The following is a 22,969-nucleotide window of genomic DNA, read 5'->3' as shown; positions in this document are numbered from 1 at the left end:
CTCAAGAAGCTTCTCAAAGTTTGCAATCACCAGTGGGTTCATAATTTCACAACGGGTGAGGAGCCTGAGGGATAATTCCGAAAACCGATCAGAGAGTGGCAACATGCCCGCTAACACTTCGAGACTCATCGTATGAGTCGAGTGCATGCATCCTAACGCGATACGAAGACAGCGATACTGGATCCGTTCCAGTTTGATGATGTGCGTTTTAGCCGCCGACTGGAAGCAAAAACTACCGTACTCTAAAACCGATAAAATCGTTGTCCGGTACAACGTTAGAAGATCTTGCGGATGGGCTCCCCACCACGTTCCGGTAATTGTTCGGAGAAAATTGATCCTTTGTTGGCATTTCCGCTTCAGATACTCAATGTGGGATCTCCAGGTGCATTTTGAATCGAACCAGACCCCAAGATATTTGAAGGACATAGAATGAGTGATCGGTTTACCCAAAAGTTGAAGCTTTGGTTGTGCTGGGCTATGCTTCCTAGAAAAAACGACCAACTCAGTTTTCTCCGTGGAGAATTCGATACCTAGCTGGATAGCCCAAGTAGACAAATTGTCTAAGGTATCCTGTAAGGGTCCTTGCAGGTCGGCCTCTCTGGGTCCTGTCATAGACACTACTCCGTCATCTGCAAGTTGTCTCAACGTGCAGTTGTCCCTTAGACAATTGTCAATTTCTCTGACGTAGAAATTATACAGAAGGGGGCTTAAACATGAGCCCTGGGGGAGACCCATGTAGCTAAATCGTGAAGCTGTAGAGTTTCCATGAGAAAAGCTCATATGTTTCTCTGACAGTAAATTGTACAAAAAGTTATTAATTAATGGAGAAAGGCCACAAGCGTGGAGTTTGTCTGAAAGGACTTCAACCGATACTGAATCAAAAGCCCCCTTAATATCCAAGAAGACAGAAGCCATTTGCTCTTTCTTAGCAAAAGCCAACTGAATTTCAGTGGAAAGCAACGCGAGACAGTCGTTCGTTCCCTTGCCCCTACGGAAACCAAATTGAGTATCTGAGAGTAGGTGGTTCAACTCAACCCATTTGTCCAGGCGAAAAAGGATCATTTTCTCCAACAATTTTCGAATACACGATAACATCGCAATGGGACGATACGAATTGTGATCTGACGCGGGTTTTCCAGGCTTTTTAATGGCTATAACTCTCACCCGCCTCCAATCATCCGGAACAATATTAAGCTCCAGGAACTGACCAAACAAGTTCAACATGCGCCTCTTAGCGACGTCTGGGAGGTTCTTCAACAAGTTGAACTTGATTCTATCAGCCCCCGGAGCCGAATTGCCACACGAAAGGAGCGCGAGTGAGAGCTCCAGCATTGAAAAAGGCTGGCTGATCTCGTCTACCGAATTCGTCGTTTCGCGAGGAATCATCTGTGCCGGCACAGAATCAGGACATACTTTTCGCGCGAACTTGAGAATCCAACTATCGGAGTACTCCTCGCTCTCGTTGTTTGAAGACCGGTTACGCATCCTTCGCGCCGCATTCCAAAGCGTATTCATCGACGTTTCGCGCGATAATCCGTCCACGAATTGCCGCCAGTATCCGCGTTTCTTGGCTTTGATGAGGCTCTTGAGTTCGCGTTCAAGAGCCGAGTACGCTTCGAAATGTACGGGTGTTCCACGTTTCCGGAAAAGCTTAAACGCGTCGGACTTTTTACGATAAACCTCAGTGCATTGCTGGTCCCACCAAGGGGAAGGAGGTTTCCTACGGAAAGACGTTCCTGGAACCGGCCGAGTTTGAGCTTGGAGCGCGCTGTCCAAGATCAGATTGGAGAGGAAGTTATATTCCTCCAACGGTGGAAGCCCTTCTACCGACGATCGAACTACTCTTGAACCTACAATCTGTGGTAGGCATACATTGTTAAAAATTATAATAGCAAGCCGAGCTAGGATACTGCAAATATATTGAAATTTATATTCAACTACTCAACTGAACAAGTTGTATTATTTGGAGCTGCTACATTGGCGATGAGTGATGAAACGAAACCCGCAAACCTGCCCACAAGTTCAATTTGAATTTATTGAAACTGTTCGAAGGTACATGGGAAATCATCAATTCAGACGTAGACGAAGGGCAAAACAGCAAGGATCAGAAGTGGATTGATCAGAACTTTTCATCAAGTCGTATAACAGCAAAAAAGATTATCTTCCATTTGATTCCACTTAATTAATTTTGGTATTCATGACAGATAAGTATTTCGACTACAGTGTCATTCCTAATACCGAGCCTTTGGAAATTTCTGCTTATTAGAGACTTGAATAATCTATATTTTCCTTTACTTCACTTAAATCTTTGGTTATTATTAGTTAGGTAGGTTCCGATTCTACACGCTGTAGTTTCATTTTTATACCTGTGATCTTGACATTTTTACCTACGGGACGGGTACTGATGCGGGTTAGGATTTTGATAAGTCTTTAGTGGTAATGACACTGATGAAGACTGCACATTGTTGTCAAAATACGAATCTGTTATGGATACCAAAATGAATTAGGTGGTAGTAAATGAAAGATAACCATTTTTGCTGTTTTATTTAAATATTCCGCTAACAGCCCTATTTTATTACTTCAAGATTTTAACGTTACACACTTTAGAATACAAAGACACAAGGGCGTAACCAGTATTTGAATTAGAGGAAGGGGGGGCCACATTTCTTAATGGAGAATTAGGTTAGACGCCGATTAGCTGAACACCATTATACTGCCGTTCTACGCATATCTATCCCATGTTACTTTTGGGCGTTTTTCACTTTTGTTCATAAAACAGTACTTTTTTAGGTAGATTGAAAATAGAAAAACCTATTGTTTGTTCTGGGTTTGTATTGAAACAACATCAAGCCTATTTGGCCCGTGTTGAAATTCTACGCATAGCTGTCCCACAAAGATTTTCTCGACTGAATTTATCATTAACGAATCGATTTGTGTACACAAATTATGGAAACAGGATTTATACAATCAAAAGAACCATTTTAGGAAGTGGCAGTTTTATTTAATGTTGATAAATATTAAGAATACCAGGATTTCATATTAAAAGCCCAGTTTCTAATTTCAAACAATACTATATTAAACACTATAGTGTCTACTAGAGAGGGTCTAGTATAAAAGAGGAGCGGATTCAAAACAAACTGCCTTGGCAACGTATGTCTGGGTAGTTTCTAGCAACACTGCCAATGCAATCCGGATAGGCACTGCTCGATTGACTCTGGCTTTGACAGTTCGTTTGGCTTAAAACCAGGTAGTCCGCTACTCTCTTATACTTCACCCTCTCTAGTGTCTACGTGTTTCATGAAAAGCCCCCTATATAGTATAAAGATCAACTCCGTACGGACGAAATTTGCATGTGCATGTCAACTCTTCCAAAGTATTTCTTGAAATCAGCGAAGCCCACGTTCAACGATCGTGTGACGTATTGATCTTTTGTCCACAGCATGTCAGCCATAAATCTATGGTCGGACTCAAAATGATTAAGCACAATCTCCTTTAGGTCTACGTTCATTAGACTGATGCAAAATTTGACTTTTTCGCTCCACAGTGCTTAAATGGTTTCAAATCGGGTCCTGATTAGCCTCCAAAAGTTACAACTCATTCGGTTAGAAACAGACTTCGCACAAACCATTTGAAGTTTACATGTAAATTACTATGGGAAATCTCAATTTTTTGTTCATTTCCTTCTAGTCTTTTTCCATATTAAGCTGCGAAACAGTTCAATAGCCATTGTTATAGAAAATTTTCTCAGCTACAACTTTGCTGAAGATCATTAAAACGAGACAGGATAAAGTTATTAATTATTTAATAGATTGGTAAACTTATGACATGATCAAGCAGCTGCTCTGAAGGCAACACTGTATTTTGCAGTGTGACATAGTAGCCATGATTTTTGTGTCCTATTCAACGCCCCAAAAACACCAATGTTGCCTGCTGAGCAGTTGATTGAGCATGATCATAAGACATCAGCGCATTGAACCATTGATAACTTTCGATCCTTGCATTTAATCAAAAAGTGGTCTTCTGCAAAGTTGTAGTTGGGAAAATTTGCTATAAGTACAGTTGAAAGATTTTGAAGTAGACGGATATGGTGAATTGTTAGAGAGACATGAACAAAAATCTTGGTTTTACCATAGTAATTCTCATACAAACTTTAAATGGTTTGTGCCATCTCAGTTTCTCACCAAATGGGTTCAAACTTTGAGAGGTTAGTCAGGATCAGATTTGGAATCGTTTAAGTATTGTGGAGTGAAAATTACAAATTTTGCATCACTCTAACGTTCATCTTGCTAAGGAGTAGAACAATATGCTAAGAAGTTTATGTGCATTCATCATTAGTTTCTTGAGATTCCCATTCTTTTAATGGTTTTATAGAAGTGTCAACAAATTTATTGTTGGTATAATTTAATGCTGGAAAGCTATACAAACTATCCGGGATCTTCCAAAACTGCGGAGAATGCAAGCACGCTCATATAATCACAAGAGTACAGACGTCAAACGCAACGTGGCCATCAAAGCAACACTTCCTAGTGGAACTAACATGCGTAGAATTTCCTACTTCAGTGCAAATTTCTAGGCACAACAGTCCTATTAAATATTGTTCGTATACAAATAGGCTTAACTGATTTCATTATGGTAATTTATGTAGTTTTCACTAAAACATATTGATTCTGTTGAAATGTGAACAATGCGCTAACTTATTTTAACGTATATTTCTTCCAATGAGCAGAAATGATTCGAAACATTATTCGCGATTTTCTCAGAAGCAACTTTTGAAACATATGACTGATATGCGTAGAACGGCAGTATACCAAATGCTATTATTACTAGGTCGATCGTCATTTAACCAAAACTAAATATTCAGTGTGCCAGAATTTTTCAAAACTCTAGGAATTGTCTTTAAGTTTATTTTTTTTCATTTTCAAGCACAGAAGGGGGTCTTAGGGCCAAGTCTCCAGTGCAACATCACTGTCCATACAGCACAACGGTAGAGGTAAAGATTTGGCACCACCGAATAATAATCACAGGGATCTAGTGAATCCTGCTCAAGATGCCGGATAGGGAGGAATAGTCTTTCAAGTAGGGGATAGTCGAAGTAACAGTACTAATAGTAAAAGTTGGAAAGTAAACGTACAGAGGACCATGTTTTACAATACCTGTAAATCTTGTAAATCCAGTTACCTATCATATAAAATTGCACATCTTCTAATAATTATTGTTATTATTGACATCGTTGACACTTACATTTCGATGAAGATGGTGCCACCTATTTTACCTTTTAGATGATCATCACAGAAGCCAAACTTGAATCGTAGACCAGGTCCATCAACAATACACTCGATCCGATAAGGGGCTCTATGGTAACGCCCACACTGTATAGTCATCTTCTTCCTCTTCAGGCTCGCTCACCTCCCGGAATTAACGCTCGGTGCAGCATAGATTTGATATGGTTAATAATATCAAATAGTGTTACATGCAAACGAAAATTAGGCACAACCAGGATAAGTTTTTTAAAGTAATAATTTCATCTGGATACCCAACTAACGATAGCATATATCAATGACATTGTCTCACTTTGAACCCACATTTAAAGTTATTTTGTGATTAAATGGTTACTTGGATACTTTTTTTTATGATATCAAGCTGGGGCTGCGTGACAGCTTATGTCGTTTTCGTTTTTACTACACTACACCGGTGCAGTGTAAGCAGCAATAAGTGCGAGTCATTGACAGTTCATCGTCACTTCTTTGTAAAGAAAGGTGCAACCGATAACTACACCCTAATTTTTTTCGGTGTTCGGCAGTGTAGCACCGGTGTAGCTACACCGCAAAAACGAAAACGACATTAGTTTTCAAAACCTGACCCATGTGCGTAGATTTTGCTTCTATCTTTTGACAATACTACAGAAGGACTAGCCAATGTTGGCAGTTTGAACACTGGCTTCAGTATATTGTTTCAAGATAGTTTTAGGAAAAATGTTGTGACGTGAGTGCGTATTAACGAGGCAAAAGATATATCCGCGTAGTAATCCGATTGAATTAGTATTGAATTGTAAATCTCGTAAGCTCCGTAGACCACGTTATATCCGACAGTCACGAAAAGTTAAAAATGCACTTGACAAAATAGAATAAACGTATTAACGAGTCAAAGGATACGTCTGCGTAGTACTCCGATTGAAATAGTAAATCTGTTTAAGAATAAACTATCTAAACTAAGTGAGTTCCGTAAACCGAGCAAGTTCCGAACGCCGCGCAAAACAGCATAAAAAACAGCTTATTAGCAGAGTGCCACCAAAATAAATGCAAGTTGATAAATTTTGGTTTCCTCCCAAAATATTCTACTACTACACAGCAAAAAAATAATTTTGATATCACATCAAAGTGGATGCACTACAATCATGTCGAAAATTTCATGTAATTTTTATGACCACATAAATAAACAAATGCAGTAAAAGCAGCGTAATGTCAGTTCATGCATTGTATTAATGATAATTTTGTCCTTTTTAGCATGTAATATTACACCATATTTTCGACATGATTGTAGTGCATCCACTTTGACTTGATATCAAAATTATTTTTTTGCTGTGTAGGTATAGAGATTCTTAGATTTCGCGTCCGTACCGACTAAATTCCAAAAACTTCATAAGTCCAGAACGCGTTTGGTAAGCTTTATCAAATTGCGCATTACTAATGGGATGTTTACACTTATGCCATTGCACTAGCGTTAATGAGCCAGCTGCTTGCAAAAAAGCTCACCAGCATACTGTAAACACCAGCGTCTACCAGCATGAGATTTCAGAAGCAACTGAAATTCGTGCTAGTTGGCTAATACACTAGTGCCAGCAAATCCCCATGGATGCAAACACTCCATAAAGCTCCGTAGGTTGCGTTGAGTCCCGGCACTCGCGAAAAGTTCAAAATGCACTTGATAAAATAGAATAAAAGAAAAACTCAGTAAAATACTGTCTACTAAACGAGCCACTTCAAAATTTAAATTGAACCGAAATGTAAATATAAAATCTCAGCAATATTAACTTTCCACCTTAAATTATTCAGCCTTCTCTTGATTATGGGATCTATGAAACCACTAGAACCGAAAATGGTTATCAGTACTAGTAAGCCACAAGAAAAGTCTGCAAACAACTTGCCCGCCACAAAACCCGTCATCACCTCTTCCAACGCGCCACAATTAGCGATTCTACTACACGTGAGCGCTCACTGAGTGAACGCTCACTGAGTCACAAACTCGCCGACTGCGGTACTGAACTTGAGCGGTGGCGGCCGCCGCAGCAGTAGCAGCGGTACGAGCAGCAGCCAATCGTTGATTGAGTGGCAGCGGTGGCAGCACTGTAATCGGTCGTCGTGGTACCGGTGGGAAGTCCTAGTCATTAATTTCCGGCACTTTCTTGCAGCCGGACTGGTTTCTCGTCGATGCTTTTTTTCCGGATCTCGATGTACTCGGTGCGCTTTGGGTAGGCCTTGCTTGTAGCTTTGTGAGCAGCACCGCAGTTGGCACAAATGGGATCGGCTTCATCGAGTCTGTCGCAGGCGTCGGTTTTGTGTTGTTTGCAGCGGCTAACCGTTCCATGCCCGAACAGCAGGCAGTTTGAGCCTTGGGTGACTCCACGACTGACCGCTTGTACCGCTACCACTTCACCACAATGTTGAATAGGACGCGGATGCCCAGGAGGTCCATCAAAGTTGTTGAGTTCTTTTCAAGGTGGATCAGGTATAGCTGGTCGCGGTACTTGACGGCCTTGTTGTGACTGGCCATCTTGTGAATTTGGACCGGCTTTAGTCCATTAGCCACCAGCTCTTCCAAGAGGACGCCTGTGTCCATGTCGTATAGTCCTCGCAGGACAACCTTGCACGGCTTAACAGCCTCGATTTCGTGGGAGAAGTACTCCTCCTTTGATTGGTCCAGTATGGTCTGTTCCGCCTTGTAATATTTCAATGCCGGAACTATCAGTTTGTATCCTTCCGTGCACAGCTGGATGGTGCACCGGACGCCCTGCGTGATGAAGAAGTTTATTTTTTCCCGCAGGGAAGCCCTTCACGTAGAAGAGCGGCATTCTGTCCTTCTTCGGCGGTCCTGTTGTTTCCACCACCGGTTCTGCACCGTCCTTCAGAACGGAGAACCGATTGTTGCCGAACAGCTGTCGCACTGTCACTGTTGTCTTTAGGCCTAGACCGTTTCCTGGGATTGCCGGCACTCGCACCACCGCGCGATTTTTTACCCATTGCTGGGTCAGCGAGAGCGTTTCTATTCAACACGAGAAAAAACGGTGCAACGCAATCGATCGAACGAAGAGTGCGAGAGAAACAAAACGTTGACTGTACCTACTGCTCAACAGTCTGGCAGCAAATGCTGAGTTGAAGCTTTATTTTTTTTTATTTTAAATGATCTTTATTTCTGGTTTTTGTGTGGATTTACATGTATGATTTAACAAGTGACACAGATGCGTCTTTTCAACTATAGTTCATTTGAAACTTTTAATTATCATTTAAAGTTCCTAGTCCAATCAGGCCTGTTTTTATGAAAGACCAACTTGGTGGGATTGGTTTGTTCTGATTTGAGACTATACAGCAGCGCTCTTTTATATCTTTTCAGGTTAAAGTAGAATGATGTGCAACCAAGTGGTACTGGATTATGACGACTGGGTATGGGAAGAACGTTTATTTCATGAAAAAAGTTATACAATTATCACTTTTTATATGTACATTGGACAATGCTTGACATTACCACTTTTTCAAAAGTTTATAAATATTGGTACAGGGGCAGCTGAGTTATTAATGTTCAACATCTTTCATTATTTTGTTACATGTTACATTTTCGGTTTTCACAAAGTGTACCCCCGTATAGAAATCACAGACGTAGTCCTGCGTCAAAAAGTTGACAAAAGCTAGTTCAAGTAAAAATTTAAACTTTTTTTTTTCTAGATAGGGAAAATGGCTCTAATGTTGGCCTATGGATCTAAGATTGGGCCCATCGCTAGAAATCTTCTATTTATCATTTTTATCTAGATGAACACGTCATTGGGACGGTACTAAAGGATATTTTTGGTTGCTATTGAAAATTCAGTCGATTGCTGAATTTATGTATAAGCCCAAATAAGGGGTTTTTAGGCCGACATTACATCCATTTCCCGTACATGAAATCTAAAAAATATATATAAATTGCGGCTGAGTCTGGAGGGGGGGGGGGGGGGGCTGCCCGTTCTGACAACGCATATGCAAAGACATACAATAAGCCAGTTTAGTTTAGTTTAGTTTAGTTTAGTTTAGTTTAGTTTAGTTTAGTTTAGTTTCGTTTCGTTTCGTTTCGTTTCGTTTCGTTTCGTTTCGTTTCGTTTCGTTTCGTTTCGTTTCGTTTCGTTTCGTTTCGTTTCGTTTCGTTTCGTTTCGTTTCGTTTCGTTTCGTTTCGTTTCGTTTCGTTTCGTTTCGTTTCGTTTCGTTTCGTTTCGTTTCGTTTCGTTTCGTTTCGTTTCGTTTCGTTTCGTTTCGTTTCGTTTCGTTTCGTTTCGTTTCGTTTCGTTTCGTTTCGTTTCGTTTCGTTTCGTTTCGTTTCGTTTCGTTTCGTTTCGTTTCGTTTCGTTTCGTTTCGTTTCGTTTCGTTTCGTTTCGTTTCGTTTCGTTTCGTTTCGTTTCGTTTCGTTTCGTTTCGTTTCGTTTCGTTTCGTTTCGTTTCGTTTCGTTTCGTTTCGTTTCGTTTCGTTTCGTTTCGTTTCGTTTCGTTTCGTTTCGTTTCGTTTCGTTTCGTTTCGTTTCGTTTCGTTTCGTTTCGTTTCGTTTCGTTTCGTTTCGTTTCGTTTCGTTTCGTTTCGTTTCGTTTCGTTTAGTTTAGTTTAGTTTAGTTTAGTTTAGTTTAGTTTAGTTTAGTTTAGTTTAGTTTAGTTTAGTTTAGTTTAGTTTAATTTAGTTTAGTTTAGTTTAGTTTAGTTTAGTTTAGTTTAGTTTAGTTTAGTTTAGTTTAGTTTACTGAATCTATATTTCCGCTATTTCTTTTAAAAAATATGTCGCGCATTGAATATTCTGGTTCTGAAAAGTTTAGTTTAGTTTAGTTACTTTAGTTTTCTTTAGTCTCGCTACTTTTAGCCTTGGGCTGGTTCGATTCTGAAAAGTATTTAATTCATCAACACTAAATTTCGCCATTGACTCCCAATTAAAGACCCAACCAACAGACATTCCAGCATAAATATTCTCAGAACCAATTAAATCGGCCCCTTCTATTGATCAGAAGAAAGTCGCCCAAGGCAATTCATTCGTCAAACTTCCGAGGAAAAATTCCTTCTGCCAGCAGGAAGAAGCTTCGTCGGAACATTCTAATTTGCCCTCACCGCCCCCAGGCAAACAGGGAAATAAAGCGCAAGTTTCAGCAGAGCAGAGCATATTCATGTGCTTACTTACGTCGTCATGATATCCGCCTCGCTGCCAGTTTGCTTTCTCCTAATGGTGGTCCGATTGGCCGTCCGCGCGGTTCGAATATCAGTTTCCCAGAACCTGAAACGGTAAAAAAATAAATAGAAACGTAAAGATGCATTCATTTTTCACTCTTAGTTACACAAACACCAGGCAAACAAATAGAAATACATTTTCCTCGTAGGCGAGGGTGGTCGGCAGTCAGAAGTTGAGGGGAAGAAAAGCTGGGTGCAAAACCTATCAACAGGTATTTTCGAACACAATAATCTCTTTGCCCGCAGCCGCTGTCGAATGAACGCAGCAGGGAGTAGTAGATGGAGAAAAAACGGTAGCATTATGTTTAAATATGCTTTCCATAAATCGATTTCCATTCGGTGAACAACACAACAAACGGATTGGAACAAATGGAGGCAGACATTTACCTCTTTTATTGGGGGTTTTCTGTAGAAACGAGGTGGCCTTTTGATCGCTGAAGAGGAAATGAAATACTGTAACTGCTTTGGCAAATGCTGATTCTAGGTACCTATTGAAGAATTCTATTTTGGTGAAACCGATTTGGCTTATTGTAAAGCAATGGATCATAGATCTTAAGCATCATGAGTCTCTAGGACCGTGCTCATGAAGTGGTGGGATGGATGTCGATTTGAAGCTTCTATGATGTGAGATCTCAGCTTTTATGATAGTATCCTTTCATTCGGCACCAACGTAGCAAACGCGTGGAACTGCTTTTGTAATTATTGACTCCAGCTTCCGAATTTTCACGAAGAGAAGTTTCACGAGCAGGAGAGAATAACTAATGAATACCTAATTCTGACCTGATACCAACATTTGATGTTCGTCAGCATGACATAAGAGGTAAAATACCAAAGATTAATACCATAAAATACATAAAAACAAAAACTAATGTTTCAATACCAAAAACACACCACACGAGACATTCGTTCCTGCTCGGATTCACCATGCAATCTAATGACACCAACAATAATACCATCGGAAGACATGATTGAAGTAACGTTATACTCCTGTAATCTAGTACGTCGATTGTATTACTGGAATTTAGGAGTACAACGGTACTACAATCATGTCTATGCTGTGGATAGACTTGTATGCAGGCATGGCAAATCATTTATGTACATTCATTTACATTCATTTTTCTCTAACTTTTTCCATCAATGGAATTCCGTAAAATGATGTATGAAACTTTTGCAGGTTTTGATATTATCTACAATTTTTGTCGATATCTTAAATCTATACCTCTTATGCATGACAAACTAGAGCGAGCAGAACTTGTTACTATTTTTCAATGAATGTAATTTACATTCACTGAAAAACTGTTCGCCCCGGTTCATCATGCATAAAATATACAGATTTGAGTTATTCAGAAAAGTTGTAGCTAATATCAAAAGCTTCATACATCATTTCATCGAATGAATGTAAATGATGTGCCATGCCTGCTTGTATGCCTTATTTGTTTAAAAAAGTCATGCAGCATACTCATGCTCATCCATGGTCACACTAGTATAATTGTTGTTTAGTTTTTGTATAGTGATCATAATTATTATACAAATAATACTCATGCTCATAGGGGCCTCCCTTAGCTCAGTCAGTAAAGGCGCAGCTACAAAGCAAGACCATGCTGGAGGTGGCTGGGTTCGATTCCCGGTCCGGTCTAGGAATTTTTCGGGTTGAACAATTTCTCTACTCCCCTGGGCATAGAAGTATGATTGGACTTGCCTTACAATTATACCAATGCAAAAATTGTACAGGCATCGAAAGCTCTCAATTAATAACTGTGGAAGTGCATCTAGAACACTAAGTTGAGAGCACGCAATAAGCTAATATGCAATATGCAATAAGCTTAAAATGCGAAGAAGAAGAAGCTCATAGTTGATCATATAAGTGTCCCCTCGGAAAAAATGGTACATGCTTACTAAGAGCACTCGCACCAATGCGTACAATAACATGCTATTTGTACGGCTAGTTTGACAACTTTAGCAATTGCTCAGTGGTCCAGAATGTAGATTTAGGTGGAACGATAGGGGAATTTACGTATTCTCGTCAATCTAAGCAGAGTCTGCACTTCTACTAGCATTTTCTCAGCGTCACGCACATATATGATGTGTCTGTTTGTTTACATTCATCTGCTGCTTGCTTCTCTATCCATTCCAATCGACAGAATTTTTCAAAACGTTTTTACAACGCTCCAAACTTCTCAGGTGAGTGTGACTATTGTCGGCAGCCTCTTTTTCTTCGGCAACCTTCCCATTAGAACTGCGTGTTAACCAGCTGTTCTATTATTGGCAACTCGAAATCAACCCCACTTTGTAGTGCGTATGCTTTATTTGAAGAAAAATGTAGCATTACTGGATTGCTCGATCGTTCAAATATAATCAGATTGAAGCTGAAAGGCTAAACAATCGTTTGGACATATTCAGGGAAGTGCGTTGATGGGAAAACATAGTGAAATTAACGTTTAAATTTAGGTTGCCGAAAACAGTCAATGGGTGCCGAAGCCAACATTTACCCTATATCCTTTAAATTTGTCGAACCCTTTAACGGAATCCCTACATGAAGCTTTGAGTAGGTTGGTTTGTTTCCTTTTAATTCCGTTAAAATTGCTTATCTTTTGTCAGATACGCGTATTTTGTCTACTACTTGCAGAATTCATCAGTGCCAAATACTCAACACCACTGAAGAATCCATCTTTTATCTAAGAGTTATATACTAATCAATAGGTACTAAAAATCAGTAGGTATCCACTGCCATGTCAAAATTGACCTAACCAGGTACCGAAATTAAGCCTCCAACAGGTAGATACATGCTACGATGTGTTGTTTTAGGTAGCATGCTAAAGAGTCTCGAGTATCCGTTTCCTTGATCTCTATTAAGCAATGTTGATGGATTATGTTTACATATTTCTAAACTTTCAGCTACGTCTAGTTTCCAAGGCGAAGATACAGTCCGCAGGATATTAATGTTATCCTAAGTCAAATTGTGCCCCTTTGTAACCATATGTTCTGCATGGATTGGATTTAAATTCATAATGAAGTCCTTTATCCATCTCTTTGTTAGCCTTTTTACCTCTGCGATGTGTTCCTTAAACCTTGTTTCCAAAGTCCTTTTCGTCTGACCAATGTAGATGTTATTGCAATCTGGACAAGAGATTTTGTAGACTCCGGCTTTCCCTAAGACATTTATTGAATCTTCAGTTGATCCTAACAGTGACTTCAGCTGATTTGTCCTGCTACTGAATACTAAATCCAGGCCAAAACTTCTAATCTTTGAAATCAATGGTTTGGTAATGTTTTTGTCGAAAATCACCGCTACCCGTTTTAAACCCTCAGTTACTGGTGTAAGAGTTGTCGAAATACGCCTAAAATGATCCCTTGTTCTTTTATCGATTACTGCTTGAATTGTTTTTTCTTGATACCCATTAAGTCTAGCGATTTAAAAAATGTGAGTTATTTCCTTTGATTTGCCTGTATCGCTAAGAGGAAGAGTTTGCATCTTGTGAACATGTGGTGAAAAGCGGCCATTTTGGGTTGATGGGAATGGTTTGAAGTGCTTGGTATTACTCTCTTTGTATTTGTTGGTTTCCTATAGATTTCGAAATTGAACGAAGACGTTTCCCTGATGATGAGAAGATCTCAGAATGGGAGTTTGCCGTCTCTCTCTTCTTCGTGAGTAAATTTGATGTCCTTGTGAACGTTGCTTATGGCCTCCAAAGTGTTTGATAAATCTTCCCTTTTGACAATGCTAAAGATGTCATCCACGTACCAACATTTGGGCAACAAATTCCTATCCTCCAGAGTATTTTCTAGGTTAGCCATGAACAATTCACATAAAATGGAGAAAGCGGATTGCCCATTGGAGCGCCTTTAGTTTGGTTATAAAAATTTTCTCTGAAAATGAAATAATTTTCCTCCATACAAAGACGAGTAAGCTTGTACGATGTACCTATTAGGTTCTGAAAGCTTGGAAGCCATGATCAATCCTTTAAATTTGTCGAACCTCTTAGCGGAATTCTTTTATGATGAGCTTTGAGTGTGTTGGTTTATTTCCTTTAAATTCCGTTATAATTGCTTATATTTTGACAGATACGCGTATTTCGTCTACTACTTGCAGACTTCATCAGTGCCAAGTACTCAACACCACTAGGGTTGGGACTTAGGGTGTTCCTGGAAAAATAGTTTTAGCACTAACTTTTTTATTTGAAATTTCTCATGAAAGTCATCTTGTAGAGACTTTTAAAACTCTTTAAGACGAATGTTTTATAGCGAGATGTGTTGTCTGTATCTCTTCTAATAAAAAAGATATACCCAAATATAGTGAAAAATATGAATAAATTGAAATTGATTTTATACGAGTTTCAAAAACAACATACCTCCAATGTTTCATATTATTGAGAATAACATACGCCCTTTCAAATGCCGTAAAATAAACTTTTTTTTTTGTTTGCCCCAAACAGAGATATTAAAATTTGAAAAGTGCATATTTTTAGTATAAAAACGTCAATAACTCTTGATCGGCGAAAGAATTTGACAAGCTTGCTGCAGCAAAAATTTGCACCTTCTTAAGATCTAAAAGTTATTGAAGACATCTTTGCTGAGAAATTCGAAATAAGAAAACTAGAGCAAAACAACTTAGTGTATTCAAACAAAAAAGTTTGATTTTTGATTTTAATGATAATAGGAACCACCCTAGAATTCATTGTCATAAAAATGAGGGGCCTAAATATAAGGAATAACTTTGTAGAAGAGACTTTTAGTCTAAAGTTTCAATTTCAGGCTCAAAACATATCATTTCACCTAAATCTGAATTCTGGACCACTGTGCATTGCTATTTTAGTTTGCAACACCGAAGGTTGCTAAACTTATCGTCGAACTTCGAACTGAAATTGATCACAGAGTTTCGTGTTTGTTTTTTTTTTTCGACAATATTGATATACCTAACCACGAAGACTGAAGATTGAAGGTTAAGATCCAACTACATAAATCTGTGGTCCTCCAGAAGATTCGAATAGCCCAGCGATTTTTTTTAAATTACCCTTTTTGTGATGCTACATGAATGAATTTGAATCTGGGACCAGTATGCGCACACTGGTGGTCACGAACCTGTCCTCTAGGAGATCCGGAACATCCATAAAAGTGGTCAATTCGTAAAAATATACTCGTATGCTCATCTTATAAAAGTTGTGCACCAAAATGCATAAAGGCATTTTCGGATGCCCATCTGGATTACTAGATTACATATTTTAACTTATGAATGTATTAAGCTCAGTTGGTCGAATTTAATACGAGATCTATTAACATCAGAAAAAAAATTGAAACCTTTAAGAAATTTGATTGACAGAAGTGTGGGGAAGTTAAAAGATCTTCAAGAGTAAGTTCCAAAAGCTCGAGGGTAATCTAATAGATTTCAGGAAAATTAACTTCAGCGAAGATCAAGAGCGTCAGGGTGGTTCCATTAAATTCAGAAAAAATTAAGCTTAAAGACCTTTGAGTAAGTTACGTGAACTTCGGGTAAGTTCTGAAAATGTCAGGGCAGTTCCATGAATATCAGGAAAACTTTGAGATCTTTAGAGACGTTCTTAAAAGTTAAGGTTCGTTTCTAAAACTTTATTACAGTTTCATTTATTTCAGTAAAATAGAGGAAACCATCAAGAAATTCCGAAAATTTAAGGATAGTAAAATAACTTCAAAGAATGAACTAAAAAATATTCAGAAAACTACACAGAAGATCCATAATAAAAGGGAAATTTAAAGATCTTCTGGGCAGTTCCATTAATTTCTGAGGGTTTCATAGGTCATCAAGAAAGTTTCATTGGCAAACTGCGGGAGCAAAAGGATAGTTGTTCGGCAAAATTTTTGGAATTTTGTGTTAACTTCAGGCAAACTTCAGGATTTTTAAAGCGGTTCCAAAAGCTTCAGAAAACTGCAGGAACTTTCAACAAAATTTGTGAAATTCAGGGATATCCAGAGAACTTTAGGGAAGTTAAAATAATTTCATATTTGTGGAGATAACTTGAGGAAAATTTACATTTTAGCGAAGACAACAAATCAAGAATACTGGCAACTCTTCCATTTTCTCATACAAACGCTATGAGACAGGTACAATCTAAATGCTTCGAACGAATTTGATAGCAAAGATTACATCCTCAGACAGGCTTCCAAAAAGTACAGCCTCCTCGCGACAGTTGGTTTATACCTGAATTGACTGTTGCTTTGTGTGCTTTACTACCGCTTGCTACCGTACGTTCAGATCTGAATTCGAAGTGTATTGGTAACAGCGCACGCACGAACGAATGAAAGCTGTATTAGAACAGTCGCATCTATACCCGCTTTGCTAAAATCATCGTGCTTGGAACGTAGTGAACCGAATGGGCTGTATTTATGCATTTCTTTATGACCAGGTTCTGAATGTTTCTGTCGTCATAACAGCCTTCACAAACCGACGACATCCCTCAGCTTACCCAAGTGGCTGTCACGAAAAGGCTGTCACGAGACATTATATACAATTGATATACGGCAGTGGAGTATGGAAGAAACCCAGAATAATGATCCCGAACAGATATGTCGGCCCGATGTCGGATCAATGTAAGGTCATTTTATGGTCGACGTCGGCCAGATGTCGGGTCAATTCTGTGTTTATGTCAGGTCAATGTCGGGCCAACATCGGGTTGGGGTTTGGTAGAAGTCAGGTTGGTGTAGGGTAGGCTTATATTTTTCGCCGGAGACCGTGCGCTTAAAAAAAATATATCGGATGAAAATTTTGCAATGGGTAGCACGAACGTGATAGCAACCGAACGAGCTCCGGCGCCACACTGGTAGTGTAGTAGCAGTTTTACGACATACAAACAAAATTTCAAAGACAGCAGCAACGAATCGGCAGTTTGACGGACTGCTTGTTGTATGTACGAGGAAAGTTACGAATGACCATCCGAGGCTGTCATAGCCGAACGAACAAAATACATGACTAAGAACAAGCTGTCGTGAACAGCACAAGACGGCAACGTTGCATGTCGTATAAAAGCCTCACTGTGGGCTGTCGCTTATAGCTCAATCTCAAGGCTGTCGTAGGAAAAAGAAAGCGACAGCCGTTGGAATACTGTCATGAGGCGGTACTTTTGGTATGCCTGTCCTCAGAAGAAGGGTTTGTGTATTTGCTCATTTTTCTATGCGTTGCTTCCACCTTCACTCAAGTGCAGCGCTACTTTATCTGTCGCTTGGATTCTGGCAAAGTTGGCAGTCTTCTTGATTTGTTGTCTTCGATTTTAGAGAACTTCCAATTACCTCAAAGAAGTTAAACTAGAGAGCATTAGGGAATTGCAGAGATATTAACGGCACTTCTAATAACTTCATAACTTCAAGAATATCAAACAATTCAAGACTTTCAGGGAAGTTCGAAGATTTGTACACTGGAGTCGCTTTTTACGCGGGTGATACGTCCCGCGTAAAAAAAAACCGCGTAAAAAAAAACCGCGTAAATTCCGGAATCCGCGTAAAAAAAACCGCGTAAATTCCGAAATCCGCGTAAAAAAAAACCGAGTAAAAAAATACCGTGTAAGAAAAAAACGCGTAAAAAGCGATATACCGCGTAAATTCTGAAATCCGCGTAAAAAAAAAACCAAAATCCACGTAAAAAAAAACCGCGTAAATTCCGGAATCCGCGTAAAAAAAAACCGCGTAAATTCCGAAATCCGCGTAAAAAAAAACCGCGTAAAAAAAAACTGTGTAAAAAAAAACCGCGTAAAAAGCGACTCCAGTGTATACATAAGCTCCAATAAATTCCTGTCAATTAATTAAAATTCAGAAAAACTTCGAGATTTTTTTGACAAAATAGAATTCAGAGTACTTCATAAATGGGAAAATAAATAAATAAATAAATAAATAAACTTAATTCATGGAATTTGAAGAATGTTTAAGAAGTTTCAAGAAACTCAGGGAATTTCCGAAAGGAAGATTGATCAGCATCAAAACAACAGCAAACTTTAAATGGCACATTTGAACAGTCCGAACAAGTAATTGCATCTAAATTTAATGAATATTCAGTCTACAGTGTTTCATTAATTAATCAATCCATTGAATTGGTCGATTAATCCGACGAAATAAAACAACTAGTCTATAGTAGTTGTTGAATGAAAGTTTTTAACCCAGATGAACTTAGAGTTATTTGTTATCGGCTGGAGCAGATAATGTTAATGCTTAAGTTATTCAAGATTGTTTTCATGTCATTGGCAACATCTTGCTGGACCTTATTAATGAATCATTGCAAACTGAACATGTGCCACAAATTTGGAAGGAATCCTTTGTAGTTCCTATTCAAAAAGTTGCTGGATCGAATAAAGCCGAAAAGTTTCGTCCTGTCCACAGTTTAACTATCAATCGTATTTCGTAATTATGAGACTTTTCAGCCCAAAACAGTCCAAATATTAAAAAAAAATCCAATGCTTTAAACGAATTGATAAAAAGAGTTAAAACACATCAAGCTAAAGATTTTCCGTCCAGGGGGAGAGGTAGCTCATCGATTCTTCCGGTTCGCCTCCTAGTATCGTGCTATAAGGTACCAGGCGATAACCAGGGCAGTTGATCGATAGCTCGATGACATCATTTCGTTGGCGTCTGCAATGGGAAATTCTCATAGCAGGCATTGACGATGAGACATTGTCGAGTTGTTGAATACCAACTATCGTGGTGACTCACCGATTACCTGTCGATCTGCAAAATTTGGAAAGACGTCTGCATTGAATTGTCTCATATAATAATATTCCGCCCACTACATCACAAGAAATTGTGAGTAGCTGAGTGGAATGGAGATAAGTTAAGCATTGGGTTCAGGACCAAGTCTCCACTGGGTGGTGCCAATATATGAGCGCAATAGAATCATCAAGTTGCCATAAGGCACGGAATGAGACTATTACATGGCTGGGTAGTCAAAGTCTTCCATGCGTTAGTCATTTCAGGTGGATTAGAACAGGTTTAGGTTTAGGGTGGGCGTTGGCCAGATTTGGATTTTTCAGATGTAATCCTGGATAGGACCCTGTCATTGAACGTCGCGTGAAAGTGGAACTTAATGAAGGCCTAGGTACTTTTTCGTAGTTTTTAGTTTTCGGATTTGAAAGATCGTCGGTTACAGTGGCCTGCTTACTGAGCAGAAAAACGCGGTCCCAGGTCCTTACATATCAAAGAGATTTATGGTAAAATCGCTTGTGTATCGTGTATTTTGCGAAACTCGTTGTTGTCGTTGGTTCCGGGTTTGAATGGATACACAAATTTGAGCAACGGTATTAAGTGATATGAGGGGCTCGGTGGCCTTAGAGCAACCGTTTTTGCTTACTGAGCAGAACATCATGAGTCTAATCTCAGGCCCATCCACATTCAAGACTCGTCAATCGTTTTATTTGTTAATATGACTACATGGTAATAACAGCAACTCGGTGATTAAAAAGGTGCTAGTCTGCCTAGTGGCAAACGTTTTTGATTACTGAGCAGAAGACCGTGGGTTTAGTCCCAAGCTCCTTCGCGTTATATGATTGTTAGGACATCAATTCAGCTTATCGTTTACCAAAACGAACCCTGCTGCAAACCCAACCCTCTTATCCAACATCCCAGTGATTCCTCGTGGAAGTGCAGAGGTGTTCTCGGCTTCCATCAAAGCGAGTGTCATGTCAATACAATCCTTCCCATTCCTTTCTTGACCTGTGTTCGGGCGCGGCCGGCGTTGGTATTGCCTAATTTAAGATCACCAGTTTTTACACATTGAGGATGATTGCTAGTCCCAAGCATCGTCTATTGGTTCTCTGTGTAATTACTGCTGATCTGGCAGTAACAGAGTAGCAACCGTGGGCGGTCAATCAAGCTCAAGCTCAAGCTCAAGCTCAAGCTCAAGCTCAAGCTCAAGCTCAAGCTCAAGCTCAAGCTCAAGCTCAAGCTAAAGATTTTCCGTCCCATTTATAAATGAAGAATTTTCATATCTTATAATTAAAAAATTCAATGGTAGAAGCGTACAAACCCGCTAGCAAACGAAAAAAAGAAGAGAGAAGTCAAGCATAAGCAGAATTCGAATGAATTTATGGATATCAAATTTCAATGAACTCATCAAACAGTGTTCAAACCTACTTCACTTTGCGGTGAAAATAGTTCCATTCGGGTACTTACACCCAATTGTTCCGTGAGCGTACATACAACTGATAGTTGGAATTATCGATCAACTTTTTTCCCTCCACTAATTATGCCCCTGGTCGATCATTTGTGTCAACAGCTTTTGCTAATGATTGCGAGACTTCTATGCTAAGTGGGTCGTAAATAAAAAGTTCTAAATCATGTTTCACATTGACTAGTAGCAGTGGCGGACATTTTGCGTTGGAAATAATCGCTATTTTTGCAATGGCAACTACGTTAGAGTGAATGATTGAATGTTCAAATAATCTGAATGCCTTTTCTCATTAGGATTCATTTTACGCTTTTAACTTTCCACCAGCTGGTTGCTTCAAGAGAGAGAGAGAGAGAGAGCGAGAGAGGGGAAAACCACACACCCTCCAAGTATGCTAAGATTAATAAATCTGGAAACTTTGAACACGGAAAAGCTGCTTCCACCATCTACCATATCCATGCCCAAGCCTCCCGCGACGAATGGAAGTTTTCCACCTGATAAGTACGAAACCGAAGAAAACATGAAATGTGACGGTTCGTGAACTTTTGCGATTTGTAGCTCACGCCAACAGGCCGGCAAGTTGAGAGGGAGATTGTTTTTGTTCGAGCATTTTGGTCCTGGCATTAAGCTGCCATCGAGCCTGTCAAATAAAGCTGTCAACGGTCGGTGGTGGCGTTCCCTCCAGGACATTTTGAGCTATAAGGGCAATATAAATTTGATTTTCAAGCCTAGAAGAGAAGAGTGGAAGTATTGAAACTAATTCTACTTCTTTTTTATTGCAGCAATAGTAAATTATCTTCTTCTTCTTTTGATTTATTATGTCTTTACTGGGACTTTGCGCCCTCAATTTAGTGTGCTTTGAGCACTTCCATAGTTGTAAATTGAGAGCTTTCTTAGAGCACCCGCACCAATGCGTTGCAAAAGCTATTTTAGCAACCTCCACCGTAATGCAGTAACCAAACAGTAACAATCTGCCTCTCGGTGAACAGTGGGTTGGCAAATATAGCAGCGCGATAGCAACCGGTCTAAGCGTTGCTATCTATGAAATGTTTGTTTTGTTTTCTTTTGAACTTTGTGATATATGGATACATTTGGATTTTAGAAAAAAATGCTGACCACAACCCGGTCTTTCAGAAGGTCCGGACCATGCATAAAAGTGATACAAAAAAATCAAGAGCTTCACGATTCACTTATTCTGAAGCTACATTTATGAATTAGGATCTAGAACTAGCATATGCAATCTGGTAGCGGTGTGGTTCTCATGAAGGTTTTGAACATTCACAAAAGTAGTCAATTCGCGTAAAAATCCTAGTTTTATTTGGGCTTCCCTGAGGATTTGAATCTTTCCTGAAGTTGATTAATTTTTCTATTGTTCCGGAAATTTTAATCATATATATAATATTTTCTGACGACCTCGCATTATTTCAGAAACATCGCAAAATTCATGAAATTATTAAAATATCTCATAATTTCTTTGAATTCTTTGAAATATCTTGCAATTTTCCTAAAATAAATGAAACTTATATGAGATCTCTAATCATCAACGAAGTTCCGGGAACTTCCCAAAATATAATGAAAGTACCAAAAAATCTATATACATTTCTGAAGATCTATAGACGTTCATGAAGATTTCTGACCATTTTCAAAGTTCTCGCGATTTTTTTGAACAAAATATGATTCTCACTGAAGATCCTGCGTTTTTTTAAACTGCATTGAATACCATGGAACTTCCTTAAATTGATCTCACATTTTTCTGAACCTAATGTTTCTGAAATTTAAATAAAGGTCTTGGTACTTTGGGGAATCCTAATGAGAAAAGGCATTCAGATTATGTGAACATTCAATCATTCGCTCTAACGTAGTTGCCATTGCAAAAAATAGCGATTATTTCCAACGCAAAATGTCCGCCACTGCTACTAGTCAATGTGAAACATGATTTAGAACTTTTTATTTACGACCCACCCAGCATATAAGTCTCGTAATCATTAGCAAAAGCTGTTGACACAAATGATCGACCAGGGGCATAATTAGTGGAGGGAAAAAAGTTGATCGATAATTCCAACTATCAGTTGTATGTACGCTCACGCAACAATTGGGTGTAAGCACCCGAATGGAACTATTTTCACCGCAAAGTGAAGTAGGTTTGAACACTGTTTGATGAGTTCATTGAAATTTGATATCCATAAATTCATTCGAATTCTGCTTCTGCTTGACTTCTCTCTTCTTTTTTTCGTTTGCTAGCGGGTTTGTACGCTTCTACCATTGAATTTTCTAACTATAAGATATGAAAATTCTTCATTTATAAATGGGACGGAAAATCTTTAGCTTGATGTGTTTTAACTCTTTTTATCAATTCGTTTAAAGCATTGGATTTTTTTTAAATATTCGGACTGATTTGGGC

The 22,969-nt window shown here is 39.0% G+C and overlaps 2 protein-coding genes across 2 annotated transcripts in view; one reads left to right on the top strand and one right to left on the bottom strand.

Annotated features, from left to right (window-relative positions):
- Positions 1-22,969, top strand: part of LOC135709864 (uncharacterized) — a 949,216-nt gene that overhangs the window by 506,295 nt on the left and 419,952 nt on the right. The gene's annotated exons all lie outside the window — the stretch shown is intronic.
- Positions 1-22,969, bottom strand: part of LOC135709869 (uncharacterized) — a 147,776-nt gene that overhangs the window by 41,348 nt on the left and 83,459 nt on the right. The window contains exon 11 of the mRNA XM_065232302.1: positions 10,405-10,497. Within this exon, the coding sequence (XP_065088374.1) occupies positions 10,405-10,497 (93 nt within the window). The remainder of the gene's footprint in view (positions 1-10,404; positions 10,498-22,969) is intronic.

The sequence above is a fragment of the Ochlerotatus camptorhynchus genome, unplaced genomic scaffold (genome assembly GCF_037179485.1).
Source record: "Ochlerotatus camptorhynchus isolate MF236.1 unplaced genomic scaffold, CSIRO-AGI_Acam_v1.1 ptg000367l, whole genome shotgun sequence".
Taxonomy (NCBI): Eukaryota; Metazoa; Arthropoda; class Insecta; order Diptera; family Culicidae; genus Ochlerotatus; species Ochlerotatus camptorhynchus.
This window is presented reverse-complemented; position numbering and strand designations above follow the sequence as displayed.